The 25,512-nt window shown below is 38.6% G+C and overlaps 1 protein-coding gene across 2 annotated transcripts in view; it reads right to left on the bottom strand.

Moving 5' to 3' along the window:
* Positions 1–25,468, bottom strand: part of TGFBRAP1 (transforming growth factor beta receptor associated protein 1) — a 32,638-nt gene extending 7,170 nt beyond the window's left edge. Inside the window, exons 1-8 of one of the 2 annotated variants that reach the window (XM_062606974.1) lie at positions 25,331–25,468; positions 21,823–22,524; positions 14,035–14,229; positions 12,890–13,044; positions 8,034–8,116; positions 3,578–3,919; positions 2,158–2,215; positions 725–868 (exon numbers count right to left, since the gene is read on the bottom strand). In XM_062606974.1, the coding sequence (XP_062462958.1) occupies positions 725–868; positions 2,158–2,215; positions 3,578–3,919; positions 8,034–8,116; positions 12,890–13,044; positions 14,035–14,229; positions 21,823–22,507 (1,662 nt within the window). In that variant the 5' untranslated portion in view covers positions 22,508–22,524; positions 25,331–25,468. Of the gene's footprint in view, positions 1–724; positions 869–2,157; positions 2,216–3,577; positions 3,920–8,033; positions 8,117–12,889; positions 13,045–14,034; positions 14,230–21,822; positions 22,525–25,218; positions 25,288–25,330 lie in introns of those variants that run through there. The other variant, XM_062606975.1, reaches the window with a different exon arrangement.
* Between the last annotated feature and the right edge of the window lie 44 nt (positions 25,469–25,512).

Raw genomic sequence — 25,512 nt, 5'->3', positions numbered from 1 at the left:
CACACTAAACCATATTACCCAAGGCTCTGCCCAATCTGGCCTTGAACACTGCCAGGGATAGTGCATTCGCAGCTTCCCCGGGCAACCCATTCCAGTGCCTCACCACCCCTACAGTAAAGAACTTCCTCATATCGAGTGTAAACTTCCCCTGTTTAAGTTTTAACCCATTACCCCTTTGTCCTGTCACTACAGTCCCTAATGAAGAGTCCCTAGCCAGCAACCTTGTAGGCCCCTTTCAGATACTCGAAGGCTGCTATGAAGTCTCCACGCAGCCTTCTCTTCTCCAGGCTGAGCAGCCCCAACTTTCTCAGCCTGTCTTCATACGGGAGATGCTCCAGTCCCCTGACCATCCTTGTGGCCCTCCTCTGGACTTGTTCCAACAGTTCCAAGTCCTTTTTATGGTGAGGACACCAGAACTGTACACAATACTCCAGGTGAGGTCTCACAAGAGCATAGTAGAGGCATGCTGTAGCTGTCTTTGTACAGAATCACCTAAACTTTGTTTTCAAGAAAAAAAGGCAATTATCACTAGCAATTGTTAAGAGAGAGACTTAAAAGAATTGAAAAACCTGTAAGTTTTCTTCTGTTGATCACTAGCTAACTGGCATTAAATAGTCTACAAAAATGGTCCAAATAGCTATCAAGATGGAACGATGTTACTGGACACCCAAACAGCACTGCAGAGAAATACTGATATTCTGTGAGAAGTACGCTAATTACAAACCTCTTCATTTTTCTGTAAAACCCATTCAAAGTATTTCCACACTAGATCTTGGTCTGAGCAGAATGTAAGGAAGTCTACTATATATTCATAGAGATCTGAACGTGTAGAGTCTTCAATGTCTCCATCAACTATTTTCACCCATAACTGCAACAAAAACACACACAGATTAAAGTGATTAAAACATGTACAAGTTCTTCCAACTCAAAATTTAAGTAAGCTACTACAAAATTTAGTATTATCTACTGGTACCTGTGGAATTGGAGCTCCTAGGAACACCAATTGTAAAGGTCCTCGCTGGTCATGAAATTTTGCCATTACAGGCTTGTTTTGCACCTGCCATATTCAACTAATTTGGACCCTGTATCATGTAGGTTCTCATTCTAAATGACTGACCAAATACTTTGTGGAGGTACGCTAACCACAAAGAAATCTTTTGGTAAAAGTTATTTTCTCCAGTGGTATACTTCTCATGCATTCTATGCATGCAAGATTAAAAGCAAATGACACAAACAGTTGAGAAGAAAACCTGATATTGTGCTCTCCTTTCATTTTGACTCAAGAGCTTTAACTACCCTGTGAGACTGTTTTTATATACATTGTAATTGGAATTAAAAGATGCCACATCTAGTGGACCAGTTCAGCAATAAACCTTGTTCCTTGAAACAAAGAAAAGTATCTTGCACATCATGAAGATCCTTACTAGTTTTCTGCTCAGGAAATTACTACTTACAGAACTGACTTGAATGCATTTGACAGTGTTACTGTGATTAATGTACTCAAAAAGCCACACAGTAAGGCGAACTACTTAAGGTATTGGATATGGTCCTAGACATTCATGCTATTTATTGATCAAGAATACATACATTTTTCTGGATAAAGTTTTCCATACAGGAAAAACAAAAATGTTTTGTTTGTAGCTTACAGACCACTGCGAGTCTCAGTGACACCAGATGGGGGTGTCCTGAAAAGGATTAATAACCCTCCTGAAACCCACAGATCTTTCAGAATGCGTTCACTGTCCATCATCAAATAAGGGAACACTGCTGCCAGTAAGATTACAATACTGCTTTGCTGTGTGCATACAGACTAATCAGCACAGGATATGTTGCACAAGTCGCTCAAACACCTTTTTACATGATCTTTTGATTATTTTAGTGCTTCTGTCAGTCTTTTAGGAGTACAGACATATGTTGTGGTATGCACAGTTTAACAAAAGCATACAAGCATCTAAATAGCTGTCATCTTCATTAAGATCTTCAGGTTTTTCACATCTAGCATACTAAATTATTCAAGGAAGTCTTAGCATAAATTTCTCATATATATACATCGCTACCTTTCAACCAGATAAATTAGCACCTCAGATTTTTATCATCTCGGAGGTAAACTGGCATTTTGGAATGTTTTACAGATGACACTAAAAGCTTTATTCTAACCTGAAGTGCTGTAGCATCCTGACCATTGTAGTGATACAGGAGACCAAGTGCAAAATACCTGCATATAAAGAAAAAAAAAAAATATTAAAAGCACTAGATCTTTCCTACCAACTTCATTATGGCTTGAGTAGGACAGAACACAACAAATAATTGCTTGCAGTGACATAAACACAGCCATGTCTACACTGCAGCAAGTGTCTGTAGGCTCTTTGTCAGAATCAAAGGAGAGAAGTTCTGTCCTGGAAATGTAGCAGTGTCTTCTCCTGTCTCTAAGGCACTTTCTAGTTAATAGTTCTAACTTAAAAAACTGTATCAAATTAGAGCTGGCTTCCATGCCATTCTTTGAATTTTATATACAGATTTAACACAGTTCCAAATAATAAATATTCCTCCAATAATTAATAAGGTGTCATTAAATTAATTTTTTATGATGCTTTTACTTAAAAAAATTTTACTAACAGAAGCATTGTTTCTTTACTGCAGCATGAAATCAAGTAAGGCAAGGAAGAGCTTTGTACAGTGCCATTACACAGAGAGGTTTTGTGTACTGTAATAAAAAAAAAACAGCCGAACATCCGTACCAGCTGTTCTCATGGAACAATGTTCTACCCTTTATATTTCCAGAAGTTTGCCATGCAAGCCAAAGGTACTAACAGAATTTAACAAAACATCTGGAATAAATGAAACTACCTTAAATCTAACAACAATTAAAGACTCTGCCTCACCACTGTAGTTGCTACTCTTGTACCACAGTTCAAAAAGATTAAAGAAACTTTAATTTAAAGACAGAGAAACTGCCTATGACTGGAGTTTGTATTTCACACATTTACTATCTAGTCTTTCCTGCTTAATGACAGTCAATTCTCCACCTGCTGGCATTTCCAATTTGAAGTCATGTGTAGTCATCTTAAACAACTTCCTTGTGGTGAAGCAGTGGGAGCAGAGAAAGTATGCAATTCAAAAGATCTCCTTCTCTGAATAAGCAACTACAATTTTAAAGCTGCTAGCTGGTTAACAGCTTCCACCTAAGGTAATGCATGCTTTAAGGCATCACTTCATTCTGTCCGAGTACCACTACCACATCAATTCAACTCTTATATCACCACAAGGGCAAACAAATATCCCCCCCCCCCCCCCCCCAATTTCTAACAGTCCTTTACGTTTGTGTTAGACACAGAAACTTTCAGGGTGAACTTTATATTTAGCAGCATAAGACAGAATGCATTTCCTTTACCTCACACTGTCAATTCATACCTTTTCACCAGCATTTCAAATGCTGGTAAGTCAGACCAAGTTGATCTTTTGAACCTGAAAGCACAGAAATTACAAGGATCTGAACACACTACTCTAGAAGCCAACTGCATTTAAGACAATATTCCCTCTGGTGTCAAAGGTGCAATACTCAAAAAAATCCACTCACTTTTTGTGTTTTTCCAGCCAGGCAGCACTATCTGTTAAAAGACAAAAGTTCTCCGAAACTAGCAGATCCAGCAGGCTTTCATGATTTGCCTCTGCATATAGCTTGAGTAAAGCTGTGTCAATATCTTCCTTGTAGCCATTTGCCACCTCAGTGCTGCGGACTTCATTCAAATAACTCATGAGGAACCGTTTGCATTTTGTCATCTTCTCCTGGTCCCCTTGTGTCAGCTGGTTTAGGTCCGCATACTCATGCAGAGGGGGATGAGACCGTATAAATGAAGAGGAAGTAGGCAACAGGAAGGGGTAGAGAGAGATCAGCTCCCGGACATCAAGCTGGCCGCTTCTGCAATTACAGTGTCAAACTAGATGAAGCAAAAAGAAAGAAAAAGTATACATAGGCACAAAAAAATAACATACTGGGAATATGTGCTCACATATGCTTAGAGTCAGGACACTAACAGGCTGTCAGTTTCTAAAGTTAGTGCCTTCTATGCTGGAGAAAATATATTCAGAATAAATCTGGATTTCTTTTTTCTATTTCTATACAAACTTGTTTATTATTGTTTCTCCTCCACTAGACATTGAAAGCTCTGAGAATTAGGACATGGGCCAGTGTTTTGCTTTTGGCATCCCACAGCTGTCTCTGTGGCATATACAAAAATCTGCTGAACAGCCTTAGTGCAGTTCCTAGGACTGTCCTAGACTTCATCCATACACTATGGGAGCTAGTCTTCTGATGGAGGGAAGAAAAAAATGCGGAGTGAACCCTTTCAAGGAAGCCACAAAGACTGTGCAAGTGTAATTCCGTAGAGAACATCAGCTTCCTGTAGAAAACTAAAGCTTTCAGAACACCTTTTTGCATGATGAAAACCTTTTCCCCAACCCTTAAATGTACCAAATTCTTCTGTCTCACTTCTTAAGGAGTTTCTGAAAATGAACCATGGATACTTATTATGCATCCACCTAACCAGTAAGTAGTAGCCTACTGTACAGGCATTGGTCTTGGGCATCCATCTATGTCAAATAGTATGGATTGGCTTTTCCACTTCAGATGTGAAGGGGATCTATACTTTATTCAGGAGAAAACTGTAACAGATACGTTACATGAAACATTTTTCTTTCAGCCTAGATAAATTTCTCAAGCATTTTTCTGTCATGTGGCAGAAGAGTAAAATAAGAAGATTTTTCCACACATGGCAAAACTGCCCAATTTTCTCAGCTAGAATGACTCCTCTTCCCAGGCCTTGCTTTAGAAGAACAGCAGGAAATCAGGATTTGTATTTTATTTCACTGTCACAGTCAGTATTCAGAATTCATCTTTAAAGATGAGCATTCCTGAAATGCAGGAGATACTGTTGTGAAAAAAATCAAAATGAACTAACAGTTTTCTGGTTGGTTACTATCTTGTTGCAAATATAACTTTTAAAAAATAATTTGAATATATCCCGTGATCAACAACCTCAACATGATTTTCCCTTCACAACCTTAATTGGAAAGAATTAAAAAAAAAAAAAACAAACAAATTATAACCATGGAAGCAGATGAAGCAGCAGATTTCTGCAGGCAATAAAGTGTGAATGACCTTAACATGCAGACTCACCCCTTCCCTGCTGTTATAAACTAATTAAAGCAGTGGGACATGCCCAGAGTTGTTCACTTTTTGCCAAAACCACCCAGGAAATATCAACTAGTAGGAAGCACTACAATGGCAACACTTACTTACAAGTTTTTAAAAAGTAAATAAATAATGTTCTTTGGCTACAAAAATCTATACCAAGAGAATTAAATTCTTGGAGACAGCAACAGCAGGTTTTAAAGCAGCAAGTAACCTGTTCCAGCACCTAGGGACTGCAAAGCATGGGGGACAGCAACACAGGCAACAGAGGACCACAACAGAGAAGTTCTGAACATGGGAAGCCTTCCTGTGAGAAGAGGTTTAAATAGTAAGCTTTTCTGATTCCTACACAGAGCTCCTACTGCCTAAAAACCACCTCTACACTAGAAAGACCACCCTCTAACCAAGAGTAAAGTGTTCATGTCTAATTATGATGGAACTCAAAAGTAGATGAGGACTTCTTTTTTTGTTTTAGGGGGAAGAAGAACCAAGAAGTAGCAAGTTCTGTTAGTGGCACGACCTGATGGTTCAAAGACCATTTGGGCTTTCGATACGAACTTGTTACAGTAATCTAACTACACCTTTGGCTAGTTCAACTACTTATGAAAGCTTAAGGCCTGAGGACCACCAGATAAAATATATTAATGAGAGATATTACAGTAGAAAAACAACCCTAAAGAAAGATTATTTTTTACCTCCCTCCAAGATTATTCACTGAACATCAACAGGCTACTCAAAATTAATGCAGAAGCAAGGAATCTTGGTAAATCCACAGAAATTCAAGTATAAACAATAATTCCCTTACTGCCTATGATGTCTAGTATTTGGAGATGGCCTAAGCTTGTGATAGAGAATCTGACCATGGAGGCAGATGAAGAAATACACCAGCAGACAAGCAGAAGCGTTTGCATAGACTGCCATTATCTTTCCCGTTTTTTGTCTGAGCATCAGTCAGTCTAGAACGAACAAGATCGTTTGAGTGTGTATCAGGGCATAACCAGATATTACGTGAACTGGGTGCATTCACCAGGGCTGAATATCAGGAAACTCTGATTCCATAAGGAGTTTTTCAAAGTCACCAAAATACTGTGAATAGTTTATGTACAGCTGGCCAGAAGAAAAGCACAGAAAACTTGTATTTGCTTTCTCCCCCCCTAGAAGACTTCAGCAATTCATGAACAGTTGCTCTGTTTTGGAGCTGCAGCTATTAGAGGAAAGGAACATTCTGGAATGCTGACTCTGCTTCAAAATTCATGCCTGGACAGAACATTTTCTTGTGAAGCATGCTTCTTTCTATAGAGAACCTCTCACAATTCTGTTCCTTGAAGGTCATTTGTCAGATGGACTGCTAGTTGGATGGAGGCTGCATAACTGATCTTGGCTCCTTCTACAAGGAGCTGGAGCTCCATACAGGATACATTTCCCCCTTTCGCTGCTTTTAAAAGATCCTCAGCCGCTAGCAGCAGATGGGGCCCCCAGATTAGACCCTACAGGGAATTATTGCCAATCAGGGTGGAATAAAGTGATAGGAAAAACCGTTTGTTAGCCATAGTCAAGACAGCTGCAGAGCAAAATGAGTTTGGCCACCTATGATGGAAGATACACTATAGCCAGTACAACCTTGACAAGCTATTTTACCAAAGCTGGCCACACTGAGAAAAATGAACAAAAGTGCACTGGAAATCCATATGGAAAGGCTTGATGGCAATGCTGTAAAGGATTCCTAACGATGTTCAGCTTGTAGTTCAGATACACAACACAGCAGCGATTCAGTCTAGTGTCCGGAAGATTACAAAATGGAAGAAGACGGCAAGTTGCTCACTACTGCCAAAAATTACAAGGTGATGCAGAAAGTGGTTGTGGCCAAAACAGATTGCCAATAAATGCTGCTCATGCCCGTCCTGTCATTCCCTAATCTTCACTCAGTGTACACTGCCCATTCAGGCCCAGCATCTCCCATTATCCTGGTGAGCAGGAGGCAAAAATGGCAAAGTGCCTCATCAATAGTAACATTTCTCAAACCTTTAATTTCCCTGATACATTTCCGTAAACTCAAGGACACCTTTTTCCTATACTGTACAAACTTAAAATGTACAGCAAATAATCTAGCCTTAATCCTATTCCATAGACTAAACTGATTTAAAATGAATTTCAGCAGGTAACAAGGAGAGTTATTTCATGTGGTCGGCATGGATTACACTAACTCTGCACAGCACCCTATCACAGAATGGGGCACAGCTAGCAAAAATGAAATTATCAGGTAAAATAAAGATAATTGAGCACCATTTTTTGAATGAAAGTGGAGAACCAAGGTCAATTTGTAAATAAAGTGACTGCTGAAACAGCTAAATCAGGAGGGTTAGTACACACGTCAAGAGCAAATGGAAAAGGCCTAGCAGAACAAGTATTAAATTCAGTATCAGCATCCTCAAAAAAAAAGAAAAAAAAAGTAACTCTGTCAATAATATTTAAATTGCAGCCAATATTTAATATTTAGATTTCTTTTCCTAAAGGGAAAAAAAAAAAAAAAGAACCAATCAATGTTCATGCTGTAAATCACAGCAGAGGCTCAATAATAAAGCCTTGAACTTCATGGGCATAAAGTAAAAAAACTTTGCTACTGTATGTTAGTATACCCCCCCCCCAAAAAAATAAAAGTTGCATTAACTCTTCAGTTATAAAACTGACACAATGTTACTCTGTTCTTACGCCTAAAAAAATCCATTTTATCACAGTGAACCCACAACTGCATCATAAAACATTCAAGCAACTAAATTTTTAAACCTAAGAACATTAACTCCTTATTTAAAGAAGATAAATAAATTTCTTGTCAAACAATTACCTGAAGAGTTCTTTTGCTTCAAGGAACTGAAGCTGTGCAAACTGTATAAAACCTGCTTGCTGCAGGATTCGTTTGTACATTACCTATGAAAAAGAAGGGAGAGGGAAAAGGTTTATTATTTTTGTAATGAGTTATTTATGTAGTGCTAGTCACTACTTCAAAAACTACCTGCCAAAACCACTGAACAGACAATCTTCAACCACACCTGTCAAGTTACATGCAAAATAAAACCTTGATCCTCTACATTTTAAATTGTATGTACCTGAATATGCTGAATCTGCTGCCCAGACTCAATTTCATACACAAGTGTGAACACAACACTGATACCAAGCTCTTACTAAAAGCAAAGTCAACAAATTACAAGTTCAAGTTTTCTTATTCAAATAATCACTTATTTGACACCAGATTGACTTGCCTCAAGTTTTGGCTTGTTGCATTTGCAAACACTGAAGCCAATAGTCATCCTTAAGGTCCCCACGATTCAGCAGGCACAAAAAAAAAGTTAACTGAAAGATGGTCCCTCTTGACAACAGAGAGCCAACTTCCTTCCCATCTCATTTCAGCAGCAGCTGAATCACAGCCTTGCTAGTGACTCTCATAGTCTCATCCCCAGCTGATCACCATATTTCTGACTTTCTTACTTTTGATTTTTCCTCTTTTTTTAAGTAAAAATATTTCCAGGTAAGTTCAACTTCTCCAACGTGCAGTACGTTATGCAATGTACATAAAAATAAGGTTAAAAAGAGGAGCTCAAGTAAAACATACAAAAAACTCTCTTATGAAGTTTTACTGTTAAGGTCATGACTAGACGGAAAAAAGTTTACAAGAAGTTCACAAAACTACTTTAAACGCTAGGTATTTATTTAGTCTGAATGGTCCATTAGTTAAATGAAACCCTCATACCCAGAATATTTCCAGTGGCAAAGTAGAACTACTAAAAGCAAGGAACCCGAAGTGTGCTCTGCAAAGTATCCACTATTTGTGACAACACTGGTACTTTGCAAATACACCTAGCTCCCTTCACATGCTTCAGTTTTCCCCTTCAACTTTCTCATGAGTATACAGCTTTCTAATGTTTAACAGCATACATGAATTCTGTTACTAGAAACAGACCCCCTTTTCAAACACCCAGAGAACTGCAATAAATTAGCAATGCATTCCAGGCAGGCATTGCTGAACAGTCTCAGGCAGGGTAAACTGATACTCTAATTGGCAATTTTTCACCTTGATTAAAGATTATGGATTTACCAAAAGAAAAAGCTTGCCTTAAACCCACTTAGTTTGTGCATGTTTTACTATCCTTTACCAGCAGTTTGTCTTAAGGAAATACTTAATATTGACCATTAGCAAGCCATTAAAACCTACTGATTTGTAAGGCTGTGGGACTTTTCTTGTCCCCCAGTGTGGGGGAGTGAAGGCGAAACTGGGAAAAGTTACCTGGCACACCCTTTCAGACAAACATAATATAAAAATAAATGAATAACACTAAAGACATCTTTATATTAATGTTACTATCCCTTACATCCAAGTGTACTAAAGCTAAAAGGGAATTTAATTACAGTTATAAAGTAAAACTACCTCAGGTGATTAATTAACAAAGTATCCAAAATACTTCGGCTATACGACTGTGTTATTACATCAGTAAACAGTAATCTGTGAATGGATGAACACCTGTCTGGTCACATTCTTAAGGATGATGGTAAAGGATTTCAGTCTGCAACTATCTGTATCTTATGGCACCAAAAGAACTTCAAAACCTGGCATCAGATTTTCCCTTTCAGCCCAGGGAGGGTTGAAGTACAAATATTTCTCACCTTGTTAACCACTACCAAAGTAGAAACTTTATTTTGTTTTTTAACTCTGCAATTAGGACCACTAATATTTACATATTTAGTAAATTACGACATTGGAATGAAGTTTGAATTGATCTAACACACTGTAAATAATGCTTTAATTGTAGAGCTTAGTTTGTACAGCAGCTAGAAGATAAAAAGAGCTTGTTGATACTATAAGCCCAATGAATGTTTTAAATTTGAACTGATTAAGTGGCATTCATCTGCATTTAAATGTTGCCATATCTTCATGAATCCCTTAAAGCCACACAACAACAACAAACCCACTGTAATGTTCATAGACACTTTCTCAACATTTTAAAGATGCACTGATGGGATAGGGAGTAAAGAGGTTCATTTTTAGCCAACAAGATAAACACTAGACATTAAGATGTCCTGTGGTAAAGACTGTGGAAGTAACAGACCAGACTGCTTGTGAAAAAGTCAATATTCTCTCTGAGGTTTTTAAAAATGGGCTAAACCTATATGCCAACCACACACAGTTAACTGTTGTTCACGAAAGAAAAAACATCCTGAGTTATCCCACACTTGTTTGCCAGAATAGCTCAATAGGCTTATTTTTTAAAACTACTAAGTTACACCCAGTGAAAATTCAACACATTGTTTATTCACCTAATATTTTTGAAGAACCACCATAGGACTTGAAGTGCTTTATGAAAAATCTATATTGTTGACTGAATTCACATTAAAAAAAATAGCTACAAAACCATTAAATAAGATTTATATTAATTTGTATCTGAAAAAGCACTAGAGAACAGGAAGATGACTACTGAAGCTATAATAGCTATAGTGAAGCCTTTCTAGCCTTTCAACTGCTAGAAAAAAAAACAACTAAAAAGGTCAGAATTGCCAATTAGATTGCCAAAAAAATTTTCTAGAAAGACACTTTGTCTTCTGGTCACTTTCGGGTGCTGTTAATGTTTTTTGAAACTAAAAAGAAATAAGGGAAAAAAAAAAAGATACCTATGCAAGATGTGTGTCAATCTAACCAAGGTCTTCACTACCATCAACCATGATTTCTGCAAACTTCAGCTGTCCTGAAAAATTAATAAGCAGTATTCAGTCAGTTCATGGTAGCATGGTAGAAAAGCCTTTGTATTCTTCTGCCAAAAATGATATCCAGCAAAGCCATCTCCTTGCAACACTTTTGCTTAGCCTTTTTTTTACCTAGCAGTAATTCCTGATGCTCAAAGTAATTTTCATTTAATATTGCAGAGATAAATTTGCAGTCTGCAGGTACCACTGGTTAAATAACATATTAGAGGTCCTACTGCATGATCTGCTTCTTTCCAGTAACTAAATGTTGGCTGTACAAACAATTCTGAGAGTACAATACTTCACTGTTTCAGTCCCACTATCATTCTGCATTACCACCAAATATATCTATATATTTATGCTGATATAAAGAGAAGGAGCAAGCCCCATGTGCATGCATGCAATGATAATGCAGTATTGAACTGCAAAAAAAAGAAAACCCAGGTTGTTCCAGAGTCTCTCTTAGACAGGAGTTAGAAAGAAGTGACTATGTGATCAGTGAAAGCATACTAAAGAAATGTTGCAAAAGACACATGTATGGCATGTAATTGGGCTGAACTCCATCGGATTTATACTATGTGAGACTACAGTAAATAAAAGTCTGATGTGCTTGTAACTAACCTGTAATGACAGCATTAAGTATCAGAGGCAAGCTCAACGTGTCACTTTCAACTAGATAAGCTCTGAAAAATTGGACTAATATTTCAACAATTAAGCCAAGTTGAGTCAATTTAATATGAGTCAGTGGGAGACTCAATTTAAACTGGTTAATCTCAGTTTACAAATACAGACTAGAACAGGCTACTATTTTGCTTGCAAGTACTATGTTTTCTGTTTTTCAGCTGTTGCACTGACTCAAAGCAATTGAACACCCTTAAAAGTATATTAAGTTAGCAAGAACATTTAATATTCTTGGAAACAGTAACTTAAGGTAGACGGACGTTGTGCCCGTAAGACACATATGAACATAAAGTAAATTATCAGACAGAAAAACCCTAAACGCAAGCAAATTGAAGAGGAATGAGATTTTACGTCACATATTTTAGATAATGAATTGCAGTTCAACCTGTGGTAAAACACAAAAAGACATCTCCTACACTAAATCTACATAAACTGGAAAAAAAATAATGCGAGAATTACAGGTCATCATACATAGAAGACACTGATTAGAACATGCATTCTATCCTCACAGCAAGATTTATTTCTTTAAACAGATGTAAATGAAAAGTTGGAAGTGAAGATGCAAACCAAAACATGCTGGAAACTGAATTCTGCATTTGCCTAAATACTTTTCAGCTTCCAGTACTTCCGGGTAGCTGTATCTTTGCAAAAGGATGGGAACATCTTTCTCACCAAACTTTTTACTTCCAGCAGCCTACCCAGCTGTTCATTCACCAAACAAGTTAAGGATAAAAATGAAAGCTGACACAAATTTAATTTAATGACTACTTTTCAAGGGCTTGACCAAAATTTAAATGACAAGGAATGAGAATCTTCTTGACATTAAAAATAAAAAAATCCTTACAGACTGAATCATTTTGAACCACTGCAGTTCTACAATCACCGCAGTTACGTTCCTAACTTTATATCTTCCTAAACAAACTGAAAACAGATACTATTTCAATGGTAACAAAATGCTCCAACAACTGAACTTAGTATGAGGGAAGCACCACATGAGATTTTCTATTACTAGTTTTTCAGTTTTGTTCTAAATTGTTTTCAAGTTACACACATAAAAAAAAAAAAAAACAACACCAGCAAAACTGCACCAAACTCTGCCAATGTCATAGCCTTTACAAGCACTACCCAATTCAGCAGCATGTCTATTTCATCAGGCTGAAACCATAAAAGGTATTAGATTTCTCTTCTATGTAAATTCCTCCTCCACCTTCTCTGGTCACTTGACCATCATATACATGGTCCCTCTATGAGAATTATGTTTTCATGAAAATTAAAGGAAGGACAGACCTGAAATTTCTCTTTTGGAATATTCCTTCGAGCTCCTTTTGCTAGAACAAGGGCTTCTTCCACTCTGTGGCTGGCTAGAAGATCCTGAATCTGTTTTTCCAAAGGTAGCGGCACCAAGATATACACTCCCTTATTAGTACCAACAATCACCTTTCCTGGGCAGAGAAAATGGACATATTCAGTTTACATTCTTGACAGAAGCCCTCTTCCCCACCCCTGCTTTCAGAAATAACCTTTAAGATTTACTAAGATACAAAAACCTGAATGGTGCTAAAGTTCCAAAAGCTCATCTCTTGCTATCATATTTACCAGATAGTATAGTTTACCTGTAAACTGCACCTCAGAAATACAGAGATAATGGTAAATTTATTTATTTACAGATGATATTCCACTCTGAGTAAATGAAAGTGGCTATAATCTCTCATGATGAACTAAGCTGTAAAAACTACCGCTGAAGCTACTGCCCAGATTCCACAGCACAGAGACTTTTCACTGCCAGATATTCCACAGGCTTACATTATAAAATTGTAAGCTGTATGTCAAAGGTAGCAAGTAACATACATTTCATAGTGCTAGAGCTTGTAGCTCTCCTAGAAAAAAAAAAAACAGAAACGGAATGTATTAAGAGTCCTTAATTGAAGAACAGATCAAAAGAAATGTTTGTTTTTTCTTTAACAATTCTTTATGAAATGACCCATTTTAAGCCTCTTACACGGGCATTTTAGAAAGGAGTACAGAAGAACTCTTTTAGGAGTTAGGTTAGACCTTTGTCAGGGCAGCCAATGGACAGATACCTGTAGCTCACAATTGTTGATTCATAAATTAACATTGCTCCTTGGAAAGAGATAATCAAGTTACATGAAGAAGCTCTAACCCCACAGACTCCTACCCAACAATTAACTTGACAATCAGAGCACGTTTAATGAGCATAAGTTTTGTTAGAAGCATGAAATTTTGGATGACTAAAGTTTTCCTATCATAATCTGCAGGAATCTAATCAGGAAAGCATGTGCAACAGAAGTTTTAACAACTAATTTTTAACAGGTGCTTACTAGATACTGTGTTTAAAACACAAACTAAGTGCCTATGCCCACAGCAGTGGTTGTTCCAGAACTACTGATTCAAAGACCAGTCATTTTTAATACCTTCAAAGTCCTGTAGAATGTGACCTTCTTTAAAAGGGAGGGTTTGCTTTTGCTGCTGGTCCAGCATGCTGTGCACTGTAATGAACTCATCATCGAGAGCAACTACGTAAGGAAAGCACAAAGCTGCTCCAATCACATTCTCGGACCAGTGCACAGGGGCACGCTGTGAAATGCCATCTACAGTTGCAAACATGCCTAGAAAAAGGGAAAAACAAAGCCTGAGTATTGTGCTGATTGAAGACTGTTGCCTTTCCAATATGAAGCACGGGTACCAAGGTACAGAAATAAAGTCTCAGAAGAACAAATGCAGTGTCAGGTGGCATGATGACAGCACATCACACCTGCTTGGACCACACAGACCTGTTGGTTAGTTCAGTTCAATTTTTCCTTCACCACAGAAACAGACAACACCAAGAACTGAAGAGAGGATTACTGAAAGAACTAGCAAGAATTTTCAAGTTAATTAAGTTCCAAGATTTTTTTTTTTAATAAGAGTTATGCCATGTAGCTTGAATTCATTTCAAAACACTGGTATTTAGTCAGACCCAGCATTCAAACAATACTGCCTTAGTGAGAGCTTCAGAACTGCACTGCCTGACCTATCTGGCAATACAGGCATATTTGTTCCTTGTAGAGTCAAATATCTAGAGAGCATTTTAGTTGACAGCCAACCATTTACTTGTCAATTCTGAGTCACTTCCTGCGAGGCATCTGTGTTTTCAATCATTTGAAAAGAATACAGAGGCTGCATGTAAAGGTTTGTCCCAAAAGCCAAGTGCAAAGTAAAGACTTCATTAATATCCCAATGATACCTCCTATGCGGCCTTCAAAATAACTACATTAAATCTTCAGTTAATTTGTGGGTTTTTTTTGCCACTATCTTTCCTCCTGTCTATTCTGTCCTCCTTCCTTCTCCTGGCTTAATAAGAGTTTGACTTGCTTTTGGACAATGGGCCACTGGTCCTATTCTCCAGTTCTTTCCAAGACATTAATAAAAGAAAAACTCCAGTCAAAGTTTATGGGCCTAGTTCAGTAACCCTTTGTCAGCTGAGCCACACCGAGGCATGATGTAAACTTCTGTTCTAAACATGAACACATATTCCTTAAAAAGACATGCCATGAAAACTCTTCTTTGGCATGAATGAGCCACTTGACAGCTGGTAGAATAAGCCTGAGCTCTAAAGGACAGAGGAGATTAAAAGATTATGTTACTGAATTTGCAAAATCTCTTCCAAACAGAGGATAATGAGGCATGGGTAGTTGGGCAGAAGGGCCGTCTTGGAATTAAAAACAACAAAAAAAGAAAACATAAGGCTGTAGATTTTTACAGAACTACAGTATAGAGACTAAGCTTCTGCATCCTTTATAGCAGCATTGAAATCATCAGCCCCTTCCCTTGACTAAGGGTGCAACAGACAAATAGAATTTCACATCTAGCTATTAGCAAATAACGCTGTTTGTGTTCTCACTGTAATGATCAGCTTTTCACTCAGAGCACCTTAGAGAAAATACTTTTGTTTGGCTGTAATATATAATTCCCAATTTACTCAACAGATTTCACTATTCTTATGGATTAGAAATGGCATTTTATGCCAGACAGACTGCACTATCCATTTTTAATGCTTTCCAGTTGTTATTCTGTGCTATAATCCCATTTCAAAAAGTGGAAGAAAATTTGAGTTAAACACAAACTAACCAGCAGTAAACTCAAAGTTAATTATATTTATTAATTCTTAGAATTTTCTATTTCTCTGACATTCTCAAAAAATTTATAAAATCCTGATTTTAACACCACCTTTTTCTCTTTTTTTTTTTTTAAATGACAGAGCTTTTTTTCAGGTAATACGAAAAAATCCATTACAGAAGTGAAAGGGTATGCAAAGCAATGCACAGTATTTTTCCAAGTTAACATCGCTCTACATTCCTCTGCCCCCAATAGCTAGTGTTTCTGTGGCAGAATGATGCATTTTCTCTCTTCACCCAGTTCTCACCTAAGGATAACAATATACTTGACAAATACAGTCAGAAGCAATGGCCTTTTTACAGCACAAGAATGCATTTGATTAAATAGATCAAGCCAGTAATCATTTCTGTATTAAAAATGCATATACTATCCAAAGGTTACAAGAGTTATCCAAAAGACAGCTACATTATTTTCAGCATCAAGATATCTAGAAATTTACAGAATCATAGAAGAATTTAAGTCAGAAGAGGTTTCTGAAGGACATTCAGTTCAGTCTTATTCCCTCCCTTAAAGCAGGGCCAACTTTTATCAGGTTACTCTGGACTTTGTACAATAGACTACAGATTTTATTTATTTGCTTGCTTTAAAACAGAAAGATTCTTCATGAAAATATCTGTAAAAAATGAAATAACACATCTTTATTACTACTTGGTTAAAAAGGAATATGAAAGCTTTCACTTATTATAAAAGTTGACAGCATTAGGAACACTACCAGTGGCTGAAAACAAGAAGGGAACATGCTGCTTATTGTTGACTACCCTATTGCTTTATGCAGTGTCACCAGCTACAAGAAAGGCACTGCATAACCATCTATGAATCGCCCTCCTTAGTATCTGTGTGTTTGTCCTAAGTTATAAGGCTCAGTTCTCCAACTCCATTTGTATTCTACTCAATCACTATACAACTGCTCAAACCATGCACCACTGAGGAGTTTATTCTGGAAAAGCAGAAGGAATAAACTAAAATTAGGCATTTAAAATTTTATTTTTTACTTATTAAAGTTAAGGAATATTTGAAGCAGGAAGGGACCTGTGGAGACGGTCTAGGCCAACTTCCCTAAAAGCAGGGTTAACTAGGACAGTTTGCTGAAGAACTCACCCAGTCAGCTTTTGAGTATCTCCAAGTACAGAGACTGCACATCCTCTCCGAGACCCATTTCCTGGTTTGACCATCATCACAATGAGAAATTTGTTTTCTTGTGTTTATGTAGAATTTCCTGTATTTCAATTTGTACAGACTGCTTCACATCCTTTCACTGATGAGATACCACAATACCACTACCCAGAGTCTTGATCTGTCTTCTTTACACCCCCTCTCTCCTCCATCCATGGATCCTCTTTTGCTCATTTAAGACAGGACTGAGTACATTTGTTTTCTTCCAGTCCTAAAGAATGTTCCCTGATCATCATGATCTTTCAAAGATAGAGAGTGGCCTCACAGTGACACTGACCACAAACTCTGAGCATTCATGGGTGCATCCCATCAGGTCCTATGGATTTGTCCGTCCAGTTTATTTAAATGATCCATAACCCAATCCTTCTCTACTGGGGGCAGGTTTCTGTTGCTTCATGTTTTCCCCCGGTCCTAGGGGCTAGCTGAGGATTCCTGAAGGAAGGCCATACCAATAATCAATGAGGTAAAGGTGGCACTAAGCACCTCAGCCATTTCCATGTCTTTTGGCACCAGGTCTCCCACCCCATTCAGCAGTGGGTATCAGTGGCCTTCCTTTGCTGCTGATATGTTTCTGGAAGCTTTTTGTTGCACTTCAAGGTGCTGAAAGTCAATGCCAGATGGACACTGGTCTCCCTAACCCTATCCTCACATGCTTGGACAGCGTTTGTATTGCTCCCAGATCACCTAGGCCCTGCTTTCGCTTGCTTCTTTTGTTATATTTGAATTTGGGCAAGAGCTGCTTGTTCATTAATGCAGACTTCCTGCCACTTTTGCTTGTTTTCCGGCTTATTAGGATGGACCACTCTTGAACTTGGAGGAGGTAGTCCTTCTCTCCAGGACCATATCACATGGAATTCTTTAAAGCAGGTCCCTGAACAAACCAAAGTCTGCTTTTCTGCAGTCCAGGCTTGTAGTCTTTTTCCCTTCTCTCAGGACCCTGAATTTTACCATCTCATGGACACTGTACCAAGGCTGCTCACCTGACCTTCACATTTCTAGCTAGGTTCAACAGAGCACATCCCCTCATCAACTCCTCAATCACCATTAATATACTCCAGAAATCTCCCGGACTGCTTGTGGCCTGCTGTGCTGTCCCTTTATCAGGTACTGGAACAGTTCAAGTGTTCCCTAAGAACTAAGGCCTACAAACATGGGTTTCTTCCTGCTATCTGAAGAAGGACTTACCTACATCTTCTTCCTGACAAGGTGGTCTGTAGCAGACACTCACCACAACATCACCATGTTTGCCTTCTAGCTGTCCTGCATGAACTCTCAGGGGTTGCCTCCTCCTTTGACCCAAGGCATGCCACCACACTCTCTCGCTGCTTTCACGTAAAGAGTAACCCCTCAGCTCAGCTGTTAACATACAGATGTGATGATTTCCCAGAAAATATAAGAGAGCTTTCACCATTACGCTGTTTTGTAGACTTAATGTGCATATGCCTGAAGCAGGGCCTCTTCAGCCCTCTCTCTTGATTACAAAGACTCTCATCCACATCATCCTGCTCTCTGCCAACTTGGCCTACCACCACTGTTTCCTAGTTTAACTCCTTCTCACCAGGTTGATCAGCCTGTTGGTAAAAATGCTTCTGCCTCACTTGGTCTGGTAGATACCACCTCTTCCTTAAATCTACAGCCATAAAAGCCAAATCCCTCATCACCACTAATTGTGCAATCATTCAATGACCTGCACGGTCCGCACACTCCTCCTCAAGCTGTTCTTCCTCTCCAGCAGGCCTGATGAGAAAAACCTCATCTCCAGTATCAGGGAGTCTCCCACTATTACTTGCTAATTCCTCCTGGTGCTACTGCATTGTACAGGCTCAGAGGATTTGTTGGACAGAGCTTCCTGCTTCCCATCTGCCTCTGAGCACTGAACATATTTTATAGATGCAGATCTGCAGGCAGAGAAGGAGAGTTCTTCCCTTTATGGGAATTCACAAGTTTCTAACCTTTGCCACCATGGAACACACAGAAACAAAAGCCTGTCCTTTCCTCAGTACAGCTGGGGTTCAGGCTCATGCCTGGGTCTCGGAGAAGACTGTTTCCTTTTTGTCATCCCTGGTGTCATGTACTCTGCTGACGTCCTCCTGCATCTCTTTTACTTGGAAACAGAAATCCTTAACCAAGCACACACCTCCTGCAGGCAAGGACAAAAAAATTTCCTGTGTCAGAGTCTCAGCAAGAGGCACCAAGTGCTCCCTTCAGTTCAAGCTCTGAAGAGCTGCACCCTCCTGTGGGAGACTGGTCTGAGTTGAGGCCTCTGACATTTTAGGACAGTTGCTCCAGCTGGTGCTAGGAAGCATGCCCTGTGCAAACATGCAAGAACTGCTTGAAATTTTAAAAACTTGAAGCCTCCACATGGCAAGAAATCTGATCAGAAACATGCAACAAAAGCTTCATAAAATGAAAAACTGAATTTTGGTAAGCACAGTTTCATACATCATCAGAAATAACTCATTTTCAAATCTCAATGAATTACAGGACTGAATGAAGATGCATCAAAAATTAAGTTCCTCGTCCCTTGGAAAGACTGAACTATATACTATCTCCAAGTCGAGAAAACCAAGTACCAAAAGGCTAAGTCTATGGATCAGCTATGAACAATTCTAACCATCAGTTTTAAATGCAGTCCAGGTAAGGAAAAAGGCTACATACCCAAGAAACTCAAGAGATGTTTTACTTTATGATTACCTTTTTAAGCAATTGCTTTCTGCATTCTAAATTCCAGTCTTAACTCAAAAGCAGATTAATGTAAATAAATGCCACTTCAAACACTGTAAAAGCAAATATATTAATGCAGAATACACCCACCTCAGTAAAAGAGGTTGAATTTAGCATAGGTGTTCTACCAAGTGCCAAATAAACATGCCTTAAGCAACAAAATGTACAAAAGCAAACCAAAATTAGAATCAAAGATTTACATCAAACGTTTTCAAGCAAATTCACTTTACAGCAGAGCCCTACCTCAAATGCCAAGACACACAATGCTTATATACTATAAAGATGCTCAACCATCTTCACAACTTCAAAGAGGGAAGTGTTAAAGACACTAAGAATTTTACTGAGGAAAAACTGAAAGATGGGGAGGGAATAAAGAACAGCTGATTGAAAAACCCCCCACAAACCCACAAGCCAAATTAGGCAAGGAAAAAAAACATACAATCCATAGCAAGAAGTCTTTGTAAGGTTTCTGAGCTAGAGAAAAGGGGAAATTTATAGCCTGTTTAGAGCTGCAGAAGTGCATTTGTTTAAGATATCACACACCTGACATTCTAACCCCAGGACAATCTACTTACACAGGCATGTTGGATTTTGAGACTAGAGGTCTTACTGTATAGCCCTATTCCAGGACATCAGATTAAAGTAAAAGTCAGACTAAATAAAATTCTGCTTTCTAACTAAACACATTTACATTTTTGAAAGTATACCTATTCTTCTTAAATCAAAAAAGAAACTAACCACTTGACCAGAACCTGGTTTGACATTCCTAAAAAGATAAATACAAATGGAAGTAGGAATAGGATCTCCTTAGAAACATGTCAAAAAAGAGTACTTTTAGACAGTCAATTAAGATTATAAATTTCACAGCACTACTAAAATAGTTAATTTCCACAAATATATGTCCACATTTAAAGCAACTAACAGTTTTAATATGAGGAGGGCAGTCAAGATCACTTAGAAAAGCCCCACAACTGAAAAAAATCCTCAAGTTAATCTTGGAATATCTTTAATTTGCATAAACTGATGTTCTAATAAGTCTCCGATTCTTCAGAGAAAAACACACTGGTGAGTTGATGTACATCTCATATTCTAGTCACAAGACAAAACTCCAACCACTTATTTATATTACACTCTTACTTTTCTTTAGAATTTATATCAAAAAGCCTAAACCCATGCAGATCCCCGAATTAAGGGCTTAAATAGTTGTGATCTTTGTGCCACATACTATTCCTAATGTATCAGAGCAGATACATAAACTGCATCTCCTACCTGGAGAGTCATGGCAAACAGCATGAAAGCATTCTGCCTGTGGTCTGTCAGCTCTGGGGTATTACAGCTTTTCCCAAAAGAAGCTCAAGATTACTGAGCTCACAGCATATTGTTTATTTAGACAGATCACAGCAGCAGTAGTCTATCATCTATCTATTAGAGAAGAGCATTATTCTGCATTTTGCAATATTAAACTATCACCTTCTGTAATACATAGCTGACAAGTACTATAAAAAAATTAAGCAGATGGGAGCATAAAACCTGGGTAGTATCTGCCAAAATCTACAGTTGGGACAGAGTTTAGGTCTACGGGAGTTAGGATACAGTCTACTTCCACTGACATTTCTACTAGCACTGTAGCATGACATATCTATTTGTGAAACTGTTACAATCTATTAAATGGACTTCCTATGAACTCCTCTGAACAGCAACTGAAGAAAAAATTAATTCATCTACACTAATTTAATGATTTTATAGCAACATGGGGCTCCTCAAACCCAGTGTAGCCAGTCATTGCAGAAAGGCTATCAGGCTCTGAAGTACCACTTGGTACCAACCAATTTTTTTTACATTGGGCTGCAAGATACTACTACTATTAGTCACCTATGTAGAAATGAAGCTTTCTACAGACACAATTAAAATACAAGTAACCAGTTTTTTGTGCCTTAAAAAAGCAGGGGGGTAATAATAATACTTAGTATCCAAGATTTACTATCTACCTACTGATCTTAATGTTCCAGTACAGACCTGTGGAAAAAAAAAAAAAATCATCATTATCATGCACAACACAATTAGTTAAGCTTTGCTTTGCAAATTGAGAGAAACTAAGAGAGAAAAGACAAAAAATTGGGAAAAAAAGTGACAATCCTTAGTCTCACCTAGGCCTCCGGGGCCAGCCAACAGAAACTCTTGTCTGCCTATCCTTTTCACAATTGGCCGTTTCTCATCACTGCAATAAGGAAATAGATCCTGGGAGACTCCAGTATTATAATTCAAAATTATATACTGTGTAGTAAGCGCAAGACACAAGTAATAACCATCTACAGCCACAGCACAGGGTTGCTCTGGAGTAAACACTTCCTTCACTATCTGGACTCTGTCTTCAAACACCATGAACATTTGGATGGTCCGTCGCTTGACTGAGATAATGCAGACTTCGACACAGAAAGGATCCCCACTCACAGGGTTTTCATTTAATGTGAACGTCACAGCTCCTTTGATTCGAGCGCCAGTGGGGACAGGTTCCAGGTTCATCATGTTAACTAGTGTTATTGTATTGTCGCAAAGCACAAGAAGCCTGGTGAGGGCAGAGGCTGCTTTCAACTCACTCACAGGCTTCTTCAAGCCGAGGTATTTATGTAGTTGCTTGGTGGCAGCAAAAGTTATTTTTCCAGCTGTTGACATCTTTTCATCCAATAGAAAGTGATAGATAAAGCAGTCATTGGTTCCAATGTAGAGGTTCTTTCCGCAACACTCAATGCATTCGATGTTGATGTAATTTTTGTCTCCCATTAACATCTCCCGCTCGACAGCAGAAACGAGCTTGAAAGCTTTAACACTCATTGTGTCTTCTGGGTGATCTGATTAAAGAGAAAAAAAACCCACTATTTATCTCCACACACATCAAATATCAGAGGCAGCAATTTAAACACCAATACAAAAACTTCACTGTTGCAATTTTCAATAGTCTATACTCTATTTCCAACCTGATTACACAAGCCAGAATGAGCACATTAATAACAACGGAAATTAATCAAATTGTAATGTTTCACTTCGAGTCTATCCTGAGACAGATTCAGAACAACACCCAGCTATTCTGAAGTGATGCTTTCTCCACATGTAACCAGTATATTATTGTCTCTCTTTGACACTCTGGCACTACAAGTGCTTCCTGGCAGTACTTAAAAGATTTATAAACCTGTCATGCACAGTCTTCTATCACTTATACATGAAAATATACAAGCTTCAGCTCTCAGATTTCTAGAGAAGCCACAAGGTATTCAGCATGATGAGTTAACATCTCATGTTAGGCCTCAATTTAGGCCTATTAGGACCTAGTCTCTTAGCATATGAGTCAAATGATATATTTATCATAGACATTTTAGCACATACAGTTTACATTCCTTACTCTTCAGCAATCAGAAATATGTAACTTCCAAGCCACTAGAATAGTATTAGAATTTGTTGGCTCGTGGTTGTTTTTTTTTTTTATAATAGCTGCAAAGCGTCTGCCACTTACATATTCTCTGTATCAGACTTTATAAATGTAAATGTGCTTTACAAGCAACAATTCTAAAGCACACTCATACAACAAATTTGGAAGCATGGTCCATAAAACATTCATTAAGCTTGGGATTCAATGTCACAGAAATTAAGAGTTGTTCTGTTCTCTACTATCACAACCATTCCAGAAGTCTGCTTTTAAGTGCTAGGCAGCACTTCTAATATTCATTCTACAAACTATACCCACTCTTTTGCAATCAAGCCCTGCCAAGGGACAGATGCAATTTATGAAGCAATTAATAGTGTTTTAAAACCAGCCAGTGTAATTTTACTGTACTCCAGACTTGTGTTATTTTTATAAGAGATCAGCAGACAGCTGTGCTCAACACTCCAAAGAAGAGCAGATGAGAAATTGCTGGCCTTGTTTAATCACCTTCTAATTTGTCGTGACTGGTCTGAAACAACAACTTATCCAACCCTGGGGAAAACACAATACTAAATATCTTGAATGGATTTAAGAAATAACATGCACAATTACTTCCAGTCCACAAGTAAGATGGAGATATAAAACATCAAGCAAAATTTCTGCAGACCAAAAGAGACACCAAAATCAACAAAATGCTGTTATGAACATCCTGAAACTAAATATAGTTAAAATTAATTTAGTTTCAAATTATTATCTGAATTATTATCTGAAAACTCCCTCTGCCTTTGCAAAAGAACACTGGAAACCATGGCAAAATTTTCTAGGACTGAGTGAGAAAAGGTAAGGTACACAAATCACAAGAAACTACTAAATAAGATTAAATCAAGCTAAGAATACAGCCAGAAGCAAACCATGTTATCAAGAGGTAGTAGCAATCTTTTATGCCAAAAGCGTCACATTTTATTTTTCAGAAATTAAAAGACTTTATTTCAGTCTTCCACGACATTTTCAAACCACATCCTCATCTGGGGTGTATATCAGCGTTCTGACCTTCAACAGAAAAAAAAACCAAACAAACCTAGGAAGTATTAGAGAAATAGCCTCAGGTAAAACGATAACGCAAGTCCCTGGGAACACAGTCCTGATATCCTCCACCATTATCAAAAGAAACACAGTGTATTAAGTTAAAAAGGGCTGCCCAATAGTTGATCGCCAAAAAAAACCCAACCATTTCTAAGACCTTGCGTGTAGCCTCAAGTGATAAACTAGAGAGGTTAGGCAGCTTTCATACCTAAAGCTGTCAACAACTTAACATTCCTGTAGCCCAAGGTAAAAATGTTAATGTATGCCATTGGGAGAACTACAGAATTCTGCTCTTGACCAAAATGCAGTAAAAACCTCCCAAAAACATAACAAAGAAAGATGAAAACTAAGAGTATAAAAGAAATCAAAATAGACATGCAATCCATGAGCAGAAAGAACAAAAAACCCCATAGTACTACATAAATCTGTAGCAAAGAAACTAAAACATTCATGCTAGAAAAAAGCCGTGAAAAAGGCTTTTAAAAGTCACCAACGTCAATATACATAACCTGTACGTGATTTTTTTATTGTTTTTTTTGTCATTTGTAAGAGTTCAGGGCCTGCACACATGCAAAGAAACAGGTTCTGCAGAACATGCTGTTTTTTGAAAGTGCAAAAGCCTACTCCACAGTTACAAATGGAAGTCACTATGCTACTTTTGAGCTCCAGAAAACAAGATCATGGGTTGCTTGTTATCAAAAGCTAATCAACAGCCAAGCAGATTACTAGTCTACTAGATATTGTTTTCTTAAGTGCACCAGTAACCCTGCACACTCTTTTCTGATAAAAAGCAGAAAGCAACTCTCCCCCACTTGCATTAGGTAAAGTCTTGCTTTGCAGTCACGTTCTGTTTGCTGCTGCCCTGCAAACCAGCACACCGCCTTCTTTACCTCTGCATCGCTCCCTTACGCACACGTACTCCTACACGCTGTGTAGTTAGCAAGCGCTAATTAACCCGTGAACATGGCTCCGCAGACCCGAGATACTGGGCCACGCTATTCCCGGGAGGACGTGCTGCGCTTCACCCCGTCCCCTCACACACCCGCAGCCTGACCTGGGGGCGCAAGCCAGGCCCGGCGTCCCGCGGCCCCCAGTACGCCTGCCTCCACCCCAGCAGACGACAGTCGCTCCTCCCGCTCTCCCTCCCGCAGCACCTGCCAGCGCCAGGCGCCGCCACAACACCGGGAGCCGGGCCCGCCGTTTCGAGGCGGTGCGGTCCAGAGCCAGCGGCCAGGCGGGCGGCGCCCCGAGCCGCGATATCGGCGGGCTGGGATCCGCCGGCGAGAGCGCCGCTTCCGGTGTCGCACAAACCCCGCCCTGCGCCCCTGGACGGGGA

The sequence above is a fragment of the Pezoporus occidentalis genome, unplaced genomic scaffold, assembly GCF_034315485.1.
Source record: "Pezoporus occidentalis ecotype Australia unplaced genomic scaffold, CSIRO_AGI_Poc_V1 ctg99, whole genome shotgun sequence".
Taxonomy (NCBI): Eukaryota; Metazoa; Chordata; class Aves; order Psittaciformes; family Psittacidae; genus Pezoporus; species Pezoporus occidentalis.
Note: the sequence above shows the minus strand (reverse complement) of the source record. Positions and strands in the feature narration are given on the sequence as shown.